This window comes from Gracilinanus agilis, chromosome 4, assembly GCF_016433145.1.
Source record: "Gracilinanus agilis isolate LMUSP501 chromosome 4, AgileGrace, whole genome shotgun sequence".
Classification (NCBI taxonomy): Eukaryota; Metazoa; Chordata; class Mammalia; order Didelphimorphia; family Didelphidae; genus Gracilinanus; species Gracilinanus agilis.
In genome coordinates this window covers 503,345,295-503,361,362 of record NC_058133.1, presented here as the reverse complement: position 1 = coordinate 503,361,362, position 16,068 = coordinate 503,345,295, and the positions used below count along the sequence as shown (strand labels likewise).

The following is a 16,068-nucleotide window of genomic DNA, read 5'->3' as shown; positions in this document are numbered from 1 at the left end:
AGGAAGGAAGGAAGGAAGGAAGGAAGGAAGGAAGGAAGGAAGGAAGGAAGGAAGGAAGGAAGGAAGGAAGGAAGGAAGGAGGGAGGGAGGGAGGGAAAGATACAGGAAGGAAGGAGGGAAGGAATGAAGGGAGAGGAAGAGAGGGAAAGAGGGAGGGAAAGGAAGGGAGAAGGAGGGAGAGAGAGAGGGAGAGAGGGAGGGACAGGCCACAAAAGGGAGGAAGGGAGGGGCAGACGGAAGGAAGAGAGGGAGGGAGGTACAAAAGAGGGAGGAAGGGAGGGAGAGAATGAAGAGAGGGAGGGAGAGGGAAGAAAGAAGAAAGGGAGAGAGGGAAGGGAGGGAGGGAGGAAGGAATTATTAAGCATGTGCCAAGTGGTATGCTAAATCCTTTACAAATATTATCTTGTTTGATCCTCACAAGAACCCTGGAAAGTAGGTGATGTAATCATCCTCATTTTACAGATGAAGAAACTGAGTCAGAATTTAAGTGACTTACCCAGAGACACACAGCTAGTAAGTTTCTGAAGCTGGATTTGAACTCAGGCCTTCCTGAATCCAGCCCCATTGCTCTATCCAATGTATCAGCCCTTCAGTGAGCATCAGAGGCTGATGGTAAGGGACAGCCAGGGCACAGTCTTTCCCAAATATGTACAATAAGGAAATGTCAGAGAACAGAAAATGCGCCCTCAGACACATTCATCTTGTCTCCTAGACAGCTAGGGAGGCCACAAGGCATAGAGCGCTAGACCTAGAATCAGGAAAACCTTGGTTTGAATCTGGCCTCACTCGCTGGTGGCCCTGGGCAAGTCACTGGACCCCTGGCTGCCTCAGTTTCCTCCTGTCGAGTAGGCACAGCAGTAACAGCCTTTATTTCACCGTTTCATCCTTCACAGGCGGCCCTCGGAGGGCTGACGCCTTTCTCAGCATCTCCACCTCGTTGTCTGACCCTTTTTCCATCCACTTTGGTTCTTCCCCCTTTTTCCCCTTCCTGGCGATGATTTCTGGTTTCCCAACCGATGGTGCCTGATGGTTTTGTCTGTGCTTCTCCGCCACCTCCATCCCGTTTCCCTGGCTGGGGCCGGGGGGCCTCTGCTGGCTTCTGGGGAGATCCTCAATTGGCCCACCAGGGCCGTCAGCCCCCCCAGCTCTCCTCAGAGGGAGGCCCGGGCCTGGGGTGGCTCCCTGGGAGTCAGAGGCCACAGCATGCCTTGGGCTCCTCCAGCTGCCTCCGCGGGGGATGGGGCTGAGGGCTCGTTTCGGGGGGTTGAAGCCCTGCCCAGTTCTCGAGGCCCGTCTCCTCCCGTGAGCCCACACGGGGGGTCGCCCAGTTCCTTTGTGTCTGTCCCCGTGCCTCCCTCCACTTCCCGGGGGCTCCGTGCCCGCCCTAAAGCGTTGTGAAGAGACGAGAACCTGCTCCCCGCGGCGCCCGCACACAGCAGCCGAGGGCCTCCGGCTCGAGCTGCTCCCGGGCAGCCCAGCCCGCCGGTCCCGTAGGCCCGCCTCGGGGCCTCGTGTGCTCGGTCACTAAAGGCTTCTCTCCCCTCTCCCTTCTCCCCAGGGCCGACGAGATCGAGATGATCATGACCGACCTGGAGAGAGCGAACCAGGTAAGACTTCCCGGGTCTGGGGGAGCCAGCTCAGCGCCCCCTGTGGGTGGGCTGGGCTAAGGGACGCCCCTTGGGATGTTCTGAGGACAAGAACACACAGAAATCTGGGAGGTCTTCTTCGTAGTGGCAGCCTCTGGGAGCGAGGACCCCCGAGAGGCTTCTTCTCCATGTCCTGCCCCCGGGGGGCCCTCGCACACGCGGGGCTCCTCACTGCGTCCTGGGGACGCCACAAAGCAGACTTGGCCGGGCCCTGGCCTCCGCGGCTGGCCTCCGCAGCTGGCCTCCGCGGCCTCGGCTCTCTTCCTGGCTGAATCTCGGGTCCTGGGAGATGAAGGAACAGAAAGCGGCCCCGAGACAGCCTGTCGTGGGCACCGAAGCCGCCTTTCTGTTTCCCTACTTGTAGCGCCATAAAAACGGGCTCTTTGTGCGCTGTTTACCCAGTAAGGCCGCCCGCCGCACCGCCGCTCGGATCAGTCCTGACCGTCACGGCCTGGATTCACCGGGAGCGGCTGCCTTAGAGCCCGCATCACTTGGGGCGGCGAGGGGGCAGGGCCCGGGGCGCCGGGCCTGGAGTCGGGGAGACGCGTCTCCCCACACTCATTCTGCCCCAGATGCTTCCTGTCGGGGTGGCCCTGGGCAGGTCATGTCTCGCCGTTTGCCTCAGTTTCCCCACCTGTGAATGAGCCGGACGAGGAAACACAAACCTTTCCAGTATCTTTGCCAAGAAAACCCAAAAGGGGTCATAGAGAATCGGACGTGACTGGAACAACGCAGCAGCAACATCCTTTGGTTAAGGAAGAAGAAGAGCAGGACAGCCAGGTGGCTCAGTGGATAGAGCCAGGCCTAGAGACAGAAGATCCCGGATTCAACCCTGGCCTTGGACAGGTTTGTCCTAGTTGTGTGACCCTGAGCAAGTCACCTAACCCTGATTGCCTAGTCCTTGCCCTTCCATATTAGATTTGATGCTCAAGCAGAGAGTAAGGGTTTGAAAAAGGAAAAAAGAATGATAAAATGATGCTTTTATTCCTCTTTTAAGCAGTTGTACAGAAGCCCGGGACGAATGGCTCCCTAGTCACAGAGAGAAGCCCTTGGCCGGTGGGTTGGACGCCCTTAAATCGTGGTTGTCCTGGGGGACACAAGAGCATTCATCCCTCAGTGAGCTGCTCCACAAGCCCCACTATGTGCCAAGTACTGAGCGAAGTTCTGGGATCACCAGGACCAAAACGTAACGCCGCCGCCCTCAGGAGGCTTCCCGGCTCTCTTGTTAAGCCGCTGCTTAGTTTACGGCTTCTCCCATTTCTTTTGGTTCTCGGTGTTCTCCGGGGGACGTAGGTTGGGTCTTCCCAGCCACCTGGTTCCAGTAGAATAGAAATTCTTAGCCGGGGTCCGCAAATTAGTGTTTTTATTATTGGGAGGCGTGCGGCGGGTTTCCTTTGTGATCCTGTCTCTTGGGGGCTCGTAAGCCACCGTTCTGAGAAGGGATCCGTCGGCCTCCCCAGCTGGCCCAGGAGGGCCTGACAAATAGAAGGCCAGAAATCCTGGAAGAGAACCGAAGCCCAGGAAGGGCAGGAACTGGGCGGTTTTGTGGTCTGCTGCCCAGCCCCAGACGTGGTTCCTGGCACACAGACAGATAACGTTTGTGGAGCTCCACGCCGCGTTCGCAAAGAAGGCCCCTCGCTTTGTGGGCCCGAGGCCTCCCGTGTGGATTCTGGGCTCCGAGGCTGGATGTGATTCTGTAACGCTGGACCAGTTTTCCAGTCTGTTTGGAGCGCCCGTCTGAGCAAGCTGCCATCCTAGCGACACCGTCCATACGACGCGGCCGCCTCCCTGGGCGCCACGCCACCCTCGGGCCCCGAGCGGGCTCCAGAGGGGCTCCCCAGAGCGGGCCCCGCACGTAGGGAGGGCACGGCTGGCGTCAGGGAACATGCCGGCGGATGTGCAGCGGCATTATTCATCATGTGAAGACTTGAGAAAGGAATTTATAAGACAGACAAAAGTCCTGACTAGTTGAAAGAATAATTGAAGGGGAGAAGACCTGGGGGACTGTAGAGACATGACCCAAACACGGCTCGAACGTCGCCGCAGCCCTTCGGCTTTGGGTTGGTTCCTCCTTTCTGGAGCCACCATTTCCGACGAGGAGAGCCCCAAGCGTGCGAGTGGTTGTGACAAGAGAGAAGCGTAAACCCCTACAAGAAGCACATCCTGTCCGGGCACTTACGCTGTTTCCTCCATCAGGAGAAACCCCCAAGAGGAGCAATTTAATCATTCGCTGGCATATCGCGTTATTTTTGTATGAGACGTGAAATCAAAATGGCCTTCGGAGACCCAGCACTACGCTTGATCACAACACGCCGGGGCTTCCATTGCGGAATAACAGAGGGCTCGGCTGCAGCCTCAATTAAGTGCACGTCTCATCTACACCTGTTTGTTAAACTGGGGAGATCTTGCTTTAATAGCCACTGTTTTAATTGGGAGCAATAAAGATTCAGAACTTCCAAGTCACCGAGATAAATAAAGAAGAGACAACTCTGTGCTTTGAAATCACACCAAGTCCTGCCTTGGGACTGGAGAAGCTCATTAATATTTTAAGTTCGTGTTGGCTTCTGCTCAGCGCCCTGAGCTCCCATCGCTTTGACTCGCCGTTAGCTCGCTCCGTGTCTTCAGTGCCTCTCGGAGGAGCAGGCTGGGGAGTACTTGAGAGGGCCCAAAGCCACCGAGAGGAAGGTCAGGAAGAAGCAGCTTCGAGAGCTGGCCGGCCGCGTGTTCAGTCTCTCAGGTCCTCAGCCGTCCGGATTACCTCTTGAGATTAGGGTCGGAGTAGGGAGAGCCGAGTGGAGCCGGCCGGGGGCGCCTCCAGCCGCCATGCCGAGAAGAGAAGGACATGCCGTAACGGAAGGTTGGCCAGACAGCTTCCTTAGCTTTGCTCGGCGGCTCCTCACCACCCTGCCAGGAATTTGCTATCCTTATCCCCATTTTACAGATGAGAAAGGGCAAGTGACTCACCAGGGTCCCCCAGTTACTGGTGTCTGAGGAGGGATTTGGACTCACACTTCCTGATTCTGTACCCAGCATCCTCTGCTCGGCCCCACCTGGCTGCCCCCTTCCCAGGCACGTCCCTGTTTCAATCATCTGCTCATGAGGACCGTGGACGCGTCACGCCATATCAGCTTGAGAGCCGACCTCAGAGTCTCCCTGTGAGACATGCGGGCCCGGCAAGCATGGGCAAATCATGTCACCTCAGGGACCCAAGCACACCCTCCGGCTAGAAAAGGTGCCCAGCTGCGTTGGCGGAGGCAGTTTCCAGACAGGGAATTCCATGCACTGATGAAATAATAGATGAGAAAAGTGGGAATTTGATGCCCTGTGGCTGAGGTCTGTGCAGGTGTTTTATTTTGAAGAGGATGAATGAATGGAAAAGTTCTTGCCCCAAGGCCAGCTTTTATTATGGAAGAGAAGGGAACGAGCATGTCTAGAAGCACTTACTTTGTGCCAGACACTGTGCTAGTCACTTTATACTTATTATCTCATCTCATCCTCCCAACAGCCCTGGAGGCAGGGGCTTTTATTATCCCCATTTTTCAGATGGGGAAACTGAAGCAGACAGAGGTGAAATTGGAAAGTGTCTGAGGTCAATTTTGAACTCGGGTCTTCCTGACCTCAGACCCAGAGCTCTTTCCGTTGTGTCACCCAGATGGATACAAAACTAAAAACAAAGGAAGTCCTTTGGCCTCAAGGAACTTCTAGTCCAATGGAGGACCTCACATATGGTGTCTGGGTGGCTAGTGAAGGGTGTCTTGGTTTGGAAAGTTAGATGTTTAAAGAGATGGCAGGGGACTCGATGGGGAAGGAGAGGGCGATAAAGGCAGTGATGATCTCTATATGTCTCTGGGGAACCACGTGCCTTCCAAAGGATCCACGGTGTGGCTGCTCCGTAGAGTCACCGGAGCTAACACGGCCCACGGACCTCTCTTTCCTGGAGAGGGATTGCCATTAAAATGTGATATCTGGGGCAAGAGGAAATGTTCCATCTGTGGGAGGAATTTCCAGTGCTTCGGGTCCATCCGCCTCACCAGATCATCCATCCTTCCTTGACAGGATGCAGAGCAGTCTAGGGGCTGCTCTGATGTGTCGGGCACGACTTAAGACAACAGGGCTCTTCCCACCAGCTGTGCCGCCGAGCAGGTTGCGAGGACTGTTCTAACCGCCTCCAAAGAACTTCCTCCTCGGGTGTCATTTGGCCTTTCTTGAGGGAGTTCATTTTGAATGGACACCAAGGGAAGGGCTGAGGTCACCCCAGCAGTCAGTGGCCACAGAACTAGGGAAATGCCAGCATCCATCTGATTGTTCATTTCAAAGGGACGCCACATTGAGACACGTTGTGGAGATGGAAGGTCTGGAGAGCTCGAATGGAGAACTGGAGACTTGTCCATCACAGTTGGGACTGGTCAGTCGGCATGTTCTAAGACCATCTCGATGGGATACTTTCCAGCACATCTCTCCAGCTCTTCCACCAGATAGCCTTGCAGAGCCCCACATAGACCATTCCCGTGGATTCCTCAACCTGATCATCTGGTCTTCCATCAAGAAGGACAATAAGTTGACTTTGGTTCAGGTTGTTCTTGATGAAAAAATGGCACCCAAGTCCTGCCCTCTTTCTCTTTCTGAGTGTTCACGAACCCTCTCTTTCATCATACCATCATACGTTCCAGATGTTAGCCAAGAGTCACTACATATTGTTTAGAGTCTCTTTCTTCTTCCTTTTAAAAACTGAACCACCTTCATATCCCATTCCAGGATCCTTCTTTTGTTCATGATCCTCCGAGTTCACCGATAGCAGTTCAGTAGTAATCATATTGCAAAATGCTTCGAGTACCTGTAGCTATGAGTCACCCAGACCAGATGATGTTGATGTTCACCTATTGAGAGAACCGATGTGCTGCCCTCGTTTTCCTAATCGATCTTAGGTTTCCATTCACCCTTCTCTCTAAATATATTTTCCTCAACCTACCATGATTTTCTCCTCAGCCTACCTTTTGCTTAGTAGAAAAAAGTCCCCCAGGAGGTTCCGTGCCCTCCATCCACGTCATCTGTTAATATCTTCCCACCTGTGCCAAACAGGGGGTCGTCCCCTTCCTTGATCTTCCTCTTGCACTCTCCTGCCCTGGAACTTCGAAAGCTTTTTTTCTAGTCTTTAATATTTATAAGCTTTTGCCTTAGCCTTTCTCGTATTGGTCTAACCGAGATAGACCCTTCCTTAATGGTCAACTCTTTGACGTGTCTTTAAATGAGAGCCTTTAGGGTTTTCCCACTCGAACCACTTCAGTCTCCATAGCTACTTCCCTGATTCTTCCTCCAAGGAATCAATGGCTGCGATGCATTGACAAAGCATCATGTTGGGGAGCTTCTCTTCTCTCTTAAACCAGCACTCCTTTGAGATCAGAGGTTCTTGGTCTAAAATGAGACAGCCTGATTCGTTAATATTTTGATAACTGTATTTCAAGCTACTTCTGAAAACAATGTAGAGGATACCAGGCCTTCAGGGGAAGCCAAAACCAGCAAAGACACCATTGAGCTGAGAATGACACATGTGGAGTATATGGTGGGCCAAGTCAGAAAATTAACAAGACTAGAAAAATCTGCAAAGCCAATGCAGGGAAGGGTTCTAGACCAAGGTGGGGGAACTCCTGAATTACTGAAGAGCTACATCCAAAGAGACTAGAACACTGGATCTGGATTCAGGAAGATCAAATCCTGCCTCAGGCATAAGACCACTAAGCAAGTCACTTAAACACAAAAGAGTAAGAGTTGGCCATAGTATGAAAATTCCAACAAAAGGATTCATTGGGGATTTTTTAATATTAGCTATCTCTAAAAACATTTTTTTCACTATTTATTTGAACTAGTGAAGGGTAAGGTGGGACCCCATATGTCCAATGATTAAGAAATGGCTAAACAGGGGGCAGCTGGGTAGCTCAGTGGATTGAGAGTCAGGGCTAGAGATGGGAGGTCCTGGGTTCAAATCTGGCCTCAGACACTTCCCGGCTGTGTGACCCTGGGCAAGTCACTTGACCCCCATTGCCCACACTTACTAATCTTCCTCCTATGAGCCAATACACAGAAGTTAAGGGTTTAAAAAAAAAAAAAGAAAGAAATGGCTAAACAAATCAGGACATTGTAATGTTATTGTGCCACTGAAGTCACAGATGCATAAATATAATGAAATACTAATAATAAAAAGTAGAATGAAAGAGGAAGAATATCATAGATACTATAATTGTTTAAGAAATACAACAGTAACAAGACAGCACCAGGAGCAAGAAGACAAAAATACCAGGAGGAAATTTAAAATTGATACATTATTAGTAGTCAGAGTGGCTCGTGAAAGTCTACCCGACAAGGTCCATGCCACCTCTTTTCTGTGGCTCCAAAACATCAACTCGTTATTCTTCCTCCTGGGATTCTCAGATGCAATGGGGTTGTTGAATTGTTGACATCAGAAAGCTGAAGGCCTTTTGAAGCAAGTTACAGTGAGATAACCAAGTCCAATCAAATGTGATAAAAAGATGCGGCTGCTGAAGGGATGTGGCCTGCTAAGGGATTTTGTCCATAAACACGAAAATGGAAAGCAAATGAAAAAACTTGGGAGGAAATAACAATCCAACCTGGGGTGATTACAGTTGAAGTCTAGATGGGCTATTCTTCAGGACATTGAATGCCTTTGATGAGATTAATGCATTGCTTGGAACAGAGGAGAATAAAATGGATGATTGTCCACGAATCCAATATGGCGGCCATGTTGTTACCACTCTAAAGTCATCCAACAGCAACATTTTTCTTTTTTTTTTCTTTTTTCTTTTCTTTCTTTTTTTTTTTTAAGGAAAACTCAATTACGAGATTCTAACCTATTGGTTAGTTCCATGACAGCTTTTCTAGGCAGGATAGTGTTTTCAAAGTCAATGAAAGAGCTCATGTCAAAATACTCCTATTTTCATGGCAGGATTGAAGGGATTTTGCACCAGAGGATTTAGCTAAATCAGAAGGGTAAATTTTTCTGAGTGATGAAGTGATTATCCAAAACATCTTTAAATGCTGAATCAGAAAGAAACTCATAATAATGTTTCCCAATAAATAAGAGATTTCGCAGGGTTAATCATTTAGGACTTGACATCAGCGAGAGAGAATCGAGCCTTCCCCAGGTCTATGTAGGTGAGCTGCTGCTTGCTGTCCTCTTTTTGTGGGTGCTTTGTTGGAACCCCGCTTTCCACCTTAAGCCCATCTTCTCGAGTGTCTGGTTAGCCTTCTCCCAGGCAAGGCATGCTGTGAAATCGTGTTTAATATTATTCACCAGATTACAACAGATGTGTGAAATCGGCTAGGGAAAATATGCGAGAAGGAAGGGCAGCTGACAGCGTACAGTATACGCAGATTTAACATCTATTAGAAATATCCTCTGTGGTTTGTTTGCATGCAAAGTGAATAGAATCGCAAAACAATGCTGCTCTGAATGGAAGCCATCAGCAAAATTGCTTAAGGCTGCAAAATCCATTACTTAGACTAGGCTGGATGGCACAGAAAGTATAACAGAATACTAACTTTTTTGTTCTGTTTTTCCTCGGGCCCTTAAAACCATTGGCTAAATGTTTTTATACAAATGAAGAAAAAATCATAAATATCCTCCTTAGCCTAAGCCTACTGGTCCCTCGTGCAGATTTTCTAATAGCCAAGAGTGAGGCGATAGAAACCGGGGCTCCTGGTTATTCCCGGGGCTCTCTGATCGGGCCCCGCTCAGGCCGGGGCTCAGCAACGTGCGGCTCTTTTGAGGGCCAGATACGGCTCTTTCTGCAGGAGCCATAAAGTCCATTTTTTTTCAGGCGCTGTTACAGGAGCTGCACTGGGAGCACTGCACGGCTCTCACAAAATGACATTTTAAAAATGTGGCGTTTGTGGCTCTCACGGCCAAAAAGGTGGCCGACCCCTGGCTCAGTCGTTGGGGGATGTGTGGCATGGACGGGCGAGTAGAGGGGAGTTTTCTAAATGTTGAGAGGAGCCGTCCCCGGCCGCCCTTCCGATGGGCAGGAAGGCGTTGCTCTTAGGAGCTCCTGACATCTGTTTTCCTTCGGTGGTTGGGTGGGGAGCGCAGAGCCTCTCATTCCCCTCCTCGCGGCCTTTTCTCCCAGCATCTTGCCCTTCTCTGCTCGGCTCTCCCCCCACAGCCCTGCTTCTCTCTTCCTCCTCCCCCTCCCCACCCCAGTTCGCTTTATAAATTGGCCCAGGACGTCCGTGTTTCCGGCTGTTCGGGCCTGGGAATCTGTGTTCAGGAAGGGTTAACTGTGTCCCACAAACCCTCGCAGGAGAAGCTGCATTTACGCCCTTCGCGTTTATGGAAATAACTTTCCGAAGAAAAACAAGACCCACATTGTGCGTGTTTTTTCGGGGGAGAATGGCCAAAGTGTCTTTAATTCACTGTTTACCCGTGAGAATTACTCCCAAGAGTAAGCCTGCAATAAAATCTTCTTGGTCTATGAGAAGAGAAAGAAATTGAATCAAAAGACTCCATTTCCACTTGTATTTATTCAGTCTGGGAAATTCAGTGGGCCGCAGCATTAGTATCAGCAGGGGATTCCTTGCTCCTAGCGTTAAATTACTGTCATAATCGCTCAATTATTTCTTCCTTGTACTGTTTAAAATAAAAATCCATCACATTCTATGTTTTTTTCTAGCATTTATTAGGTTGAGTGTTTAGGAAAATCAATTATAGTCAGTCGGGCATGAATTGATGAATGTTCCTGTAATAATTGTTAGTTGTTCAACTGAACGTACTTTCTCTTTTCACCCCTTTTCATTTCCTTCAGAGGGCAGAGGTGGCTCAGAGAGAAGCGGAGACCTTAAGGGAACAGCTCTCGTCAGCCAACAAATCCCTCCAGCTCGCTACTCAGATCCAGAAGGCCCCCGATGTGGTGAGAGAATAGAATATTTACCGACTCTTACAAGTTTCTGACATCCGTGTGGCTGAGCATCTGCTCTTTGTGTTTGTGGCGGGGGGTGGGGGGGGGCGGAGAGATTATTCCCCCTCCCTCCCCCCCAGTTCTTACTTAGGGGTTGATATTTTAAACTTTAAAAAAACAACAAATTATATTCTCAGGGAACATGATTTTAACCGGATTCCATTGCCGTGACTGTCTGATGACTTAGCAGGTCACAGCCAAAGGAAAGAGATTCGTTGAGCTAACGTTCATCTTCGTAGTTGGGAGAGACAGTCGAAGGAGAAGGGAAGGTCTTGTTTAGGAAAACCGTAAAAGGGGGGAAGAGCCCGGAAGTCGGCCTCCGGCTCTGGCCTCGATGGTCCTAGTTGTTTCAGCAAGTCCATAAGGTGGAGGCCGTAGGGCCGGGCCTCGTGAGGGGCCTCCGTCGGTCATTTTCTCTCAGGTTTGTTCTCAGACGTTGACCGTGACCGTCCGCCCCAAGGAAGAGCTCCCCGCTTGCTAGGCAGGGCAGACATGACACGTGGCCGCCTTCCCCTCTTTTCTCTGGCCCTTTGGGCCCATCCTTCGGAAGCTGAATGGAAACCTCGGTCCCTCCAGTGACTCCATCTGTCCCTTTCCTGATGGGGGAGGGGGCGCTCTCTAAAAGTTTCTAAAATAGCCCTTACCTGGAAATCGGGCTCGTTTGGGCCTTGACCGAGTCGACTTCAGAGGATGGTTCCGACACACAAGGCCAGCTAAGGTGGATCGGCCCCTTGTGGGGCCTTCATTTGCACTAATTCTCTAGACCACCCCCCGCCCCCCACCAAAAGAAACGAGGAAGTTAGCTTCCAGCCCAAAATAAAATAAAGTCAGACAAAAGGCCGAGGTGGACGGATGGAGGCCGCGCAGGCCTACGTTCAAGGCCCAGCTCTGCCTCCTGCCCAGAGGACTGGACGAGCCCGCGGCCCTCCTGGAGCCCCCACGTCCTGCTGCGCCACAGCGGCGTGGATGAGAAGACCTCGAAGGCTCTTCCAGCTTTAAAATTATCCCAGGATTTAGAAGGGAAAACGAGGGGTCAGGCCTCGGCCGCGCTGCTTTCCTTCTGCTCCTCATTATAACAGCTGAGCCCGCTGCGGCTGGAATGCACGTCGTTCTGTGCGTTGCACGAGGCCCTTTCCACACGCTGTCGCGCTTGGGAGCCTCAGCAGCTGCCTGTTATTGTCCATTTTACAGATAGAGAAACTGAGGACTTAGGCAGGCGTCGAGCCTGGAAGGCACACGTTGGAATGCTGCCTCGGACACCCACCGGCTGGGTCAGCCTTCCGGTCTGTGAAATGGGGCCGTCACGGCACCTCCCTCACAGCCGCCGTTCGTGTCGTTGCTGCCGTCGGAGGCACCGCGGAGGCCGGGCCTTCCCGCCTCTGTCCGCAGCCCGCTCTGACGTCTCCGTCGGGCCTCGGAGTTCGGGGCTTTGGACGTGGAACTGCTTCTAGAACAGGATCTCGTGTGGTTCTGTCAGACCCGATATCGTTCACACATGAGTTGCACCTGCCCCTGGAGCCCCGAGCCCGCCCAGGGAAGGGCAGAAGAGCCCAGGGGGCTGCGCACGGACGGTGTCCGGGGGCAGGTGGAGCCTTCCAGGACTGCATGGACGAAGGGCGGCGCTTTGTCCTCATCGCCGCGGTGCCCCTGGCTATTGGGCAGGTGCCGGGACCCCACGGGCGGGGCCGGGGGCTCCAGGCCCTTTGTGGCCCTGACCGGGCCTTCGGTCACTGCAGAGCTCCGCCGGGCAGAAGCGGGGCAGCGGGCGCCATCCCAGCGTCCCGGGGGTCACGAGGTGGGCCGATGGGAAGGCCTCGGACGTCTGCTCTCCCCTGACCCGGCCCGGCCCATGGAGCTCCGTCTTTTCCGGCCATTTTGGAAGCTGTCCCGGAGGCGTGGCCGGCGTAACATCGTATCGGCACTGCCGGATCTCTACAAAGTGCCGCCAGGCTCCTCCTCGGATCTTCGCATCGGGAGAGGCCGGCCGCGTGGGGACTTCGTCCTCCTTTTCCAGAGGGGGCCGTTGAGGCTCAGGGTCACGTGACTGGCGAGCGGGCTCGCACTCGGGCCTTGCGCTCCCGCCAGCATGCCGCTGTTTCTAACCCAAAACGAGCCCAGCTCTGACGACATTTCGTGTGACTTCATCTGCCATGATGACGTGATAATCGTCCTTTCATCCTCTTGGCCGTTGACGTGACGGAGGTTCCTGGAGTCCCTCTGGTCCAAGAAAAGCTCCCCTCCAAGAACTCGTCCCTTGAGGGCTGGAGGGAGCTCCAGGGCACGGCCCACAAAAAGCACATTTTCACCCATTCTTTTCCATTCAGGCAGCCTTTAGTGCCTCACCCAGTGGCCGGTATACAGCAAGTGCTAGATAAATGCTCCTTGGTGTTCCTGAGAGGGAGCTGAAGAGCAAAGGGAAGAGAAGCAAAGAGGGAAGACTAGAACTGGCTCCTGTTCCCGCGTGGTCTCATGACCTCAATAAAAGTTTAACCCTCGGCATTTACTTCAGACTCGACCCCTCTGACTTTATTGTACTTTAAAATGAGGTTTTCCTTTGACTTTGAATAGTCCTTTAGCATTTCACACATATTAAATATAACAAGGAACAGAAGAGAATGTATAATAAGTATCCTCTAACCCTCTCCCTCGGTTGGGTGCCTGGAGCCGTGGCCTTCTGTTTGCAGGCTGACACCCTCCTCTTTGTACCCAGGACCCCCAGAAGACAGGCCGAGGCCAATCTCTTAAAGATATCATAGAGATGAGACTTGTATTGGTGGTCGCAGATATTTATGAGGTCACTTTGAGGGGTCCTTTATGCCATTGTGATTCTTTCCATTCTTCGAGAATTTATCCATCTTGGAGGCACTTTGACAGCTGATCCCTAGATACCTTTTTTTTATTGATTTTATTTTTCCACAATGACATGTAAAACAACAGTTTCCAACATTTTTCAAAGAATATTGAGTTTCAAATTCTCTCCCTTCCTCCCTCCCCACCCTCCCAATCCCACCACCTTGAGATGGCAAACAGTCCCATAGAGATTTTGGACACCTAATCCTATAAAACATCTTTCCATATTAATCCTCTTAGAGAAGGAAACAAAAATTAAGAAAGAAAGTAAAAAAAAGTTTCCTTTGGTCTGGATTCAGACTCTATCGGTTCTTTTTCACTGGAAGCAAATGGCATTTTTAAAATCATGAATCCTTTGGGATAGTTTTAAATCATTATATTGATGAGAATGAGAATTGCTGTTATTAGCAGTTGTTCATTGTATAGTATTCCCGTCGCTGTACGATGTTCTCTTGGTTCTGCTCACTTCGCTCTGTTTCAGGTGGTCTAAGTCTTCCCAGGTTTTTCTGAGCTCCTCCTGCTTGTCATTTCTTACAGCACGATAGTATTCCACAACAAACCTATACTCAACTTCCTCAGCCATTCCCCAGTTGATGGGTTTCTCCTCACTTTCAAATTTTTGCCCCACAAAAAGAGCTGCTTTATATATTTTTGTGTCTATAGGCCCTCCCTCTTTTTGTTTTTGTTTTTTTATCTCCTTGGGGTACAAATCTAGTCATTTGTATCGCTGGGTCAAAGGGTCCTTTGGGCATACGTCCCAATTGCTCTCCAGAATGAGTGAATCCGTTCACAACTCCCCAGCAGGGCATTATTGTCCCATTTTCCCACATCCCCTCTAAGTTTTGTCATTTTCCTTTTCTGTCATAATAGCCAATCTGATAGTTGTGGATTGGTACCTCTGAGTTGTTTTAATTTGCATTTCCCTAATTAATAGACAGTTTAGAGCATTTTTTTGCAGATGCTATAGCGTTTTAATTACTTGATAACTGCCTGTTCATATCCTTTCCATTTATCAATTGGGGAATAACTTGTATTCTTATATTTTCATCTCATTTCTCTATGTATTTGAAAAATGAGACCTTTATTACATAGACTTGTGAAAAACAATTTCCACCATAAAGATTACTATGTATTACTCTCTATCCTATTGCCCCCATTTAGTTCCTGACTCCCCCACCTCCCCGATCTGTCCTCTTTTCTATAAATCCCACACCCCATCCTGTTATCCACTTCCCCCCTATTTTCCTATAGGGAAAAAGAGATTTCTATACCCAATTGATGCACTTCCCTCATTGAGTCAATTCTGATGACAGTTAAGGTTTACATGCTCCCCTCCCTATCTCCCCCATCTTCCCCTCCGCTGTAAGAGCTCTTTCATGCCCATTTTGTGAGATAATTTAACCCATTCTAGTTTTCCCTTTGCCCTCTTCCCAATGCATTCCTCTTTCTCATGCCTTAATCTTACTTTTTTTATATATCATCCCATTATGTTCAACTCAACACCCTTGCCTTCTATCTATATATACTCCTTCTTAACTGCCCTAATAATGCCAAAGTTCTTTGGAGTTACAAAGTCCATCTCCCCATACTGGGATGTACACAGTTTAAACTTAGTGAATATCTTTTTTTAATTTCTCTTTCCTGTTTACCTTTTTGTGCTTCTCTTAAATCTTGTATTTGAGAGTCAGATTTTTCATTCAGCTCTGGTCTTTTCATCAGGAATGTTTGAAAGTCCTCTGTTTCATTGAATACCCATTTTCCCCCTGAAGGATTATGTTCAGTTTTGCTGGCTAAGTGATTCTTGTTTGAAGTTCTAGCTCCTTTGCCCTCTGAAATATCATATTCCAGGCCTCTAAATCTTTAATGTAAAAGCTACTAAATCTTGTGTTACCCTGACTATCGCTCCACAATATTTGAATTGTTTCTTTTTGGCTGCTTGAAATATTTTCTTCTTGACCTGTGGGTTTTGGAATTTGGCTATAATATTCCTGAGAGTTATCCTTTTGTGATCTTTTTCAGGCAGCAATCAGTGGATTCCTTCAATTTCTATTTTGTCCTCTGGTTCTGGAATATCAGGGTAGTTTTCTTTGATGATTTCTTGAAAGATGATATCTAAGTTCTTTTTTTGATGATGGCTTTCAGGTAGTCCAATAATTCTTAGATTATCTCTCCTGGATTTATTTTCCAGGTCAGTTGTTTTTCTGATATTTTACATTTTCTTCTATTATTTCCATTCTTTTGACTTTCTTTAATTATTTCTTAATCTTAATAAGTCTAATGGAATTGTTAGTCTTCATTTCCTAAATTCTAATTTTTAAGACATGGTTTTTAGTGAGCTTTTGTACCTCCTTTTTCATTTGTCCAGTTCTACTTTATAAAAAGTTCTTTTCCTTTGTAAATTTGTGTGCCTCTTTTTTTATCTCTCCAATTTTACTTTTTAAGGAATTTCTTCTTATGACTGGATTTTTGTGCCTTTTTTTTTACCGATTGACCTATTCTGTTTTTTAACATATTAATTTCTTTGGTATTTTTGTACCCCCTTAACCAAGCTATAGGCTTTTTAAAAAATGATTTTATTGGCTTTTTTAAAAATTCTTTTGATCTCC

General features: G+C 49.4%; 1 protein-coding gene across 1 annotated transcript in view; it reads left to right on the top strand.

The window, feature by feature from the left end:
* Window positions 1-16,068, top strand: part of CUX1 (cut like homeobox 1) — a 233,096-nt gene that overhangs the window by 168,183 nt on the left and 48,845 nt on the right. The window contains exons 9-10 of the mRNA XM_044675633.1: window positions 1,559-1,607; window positions 10,460-10,564. Coding sequence (XP_044531568.1) covers window positions 1,559-1,607; window positions 10,460-10,564 — 154 coding nt within the window. The remainder of the gene's footprint in view (window positions 1-1,558; window positions 1,608-10,459; window positions 10,565-16,068) is intronic.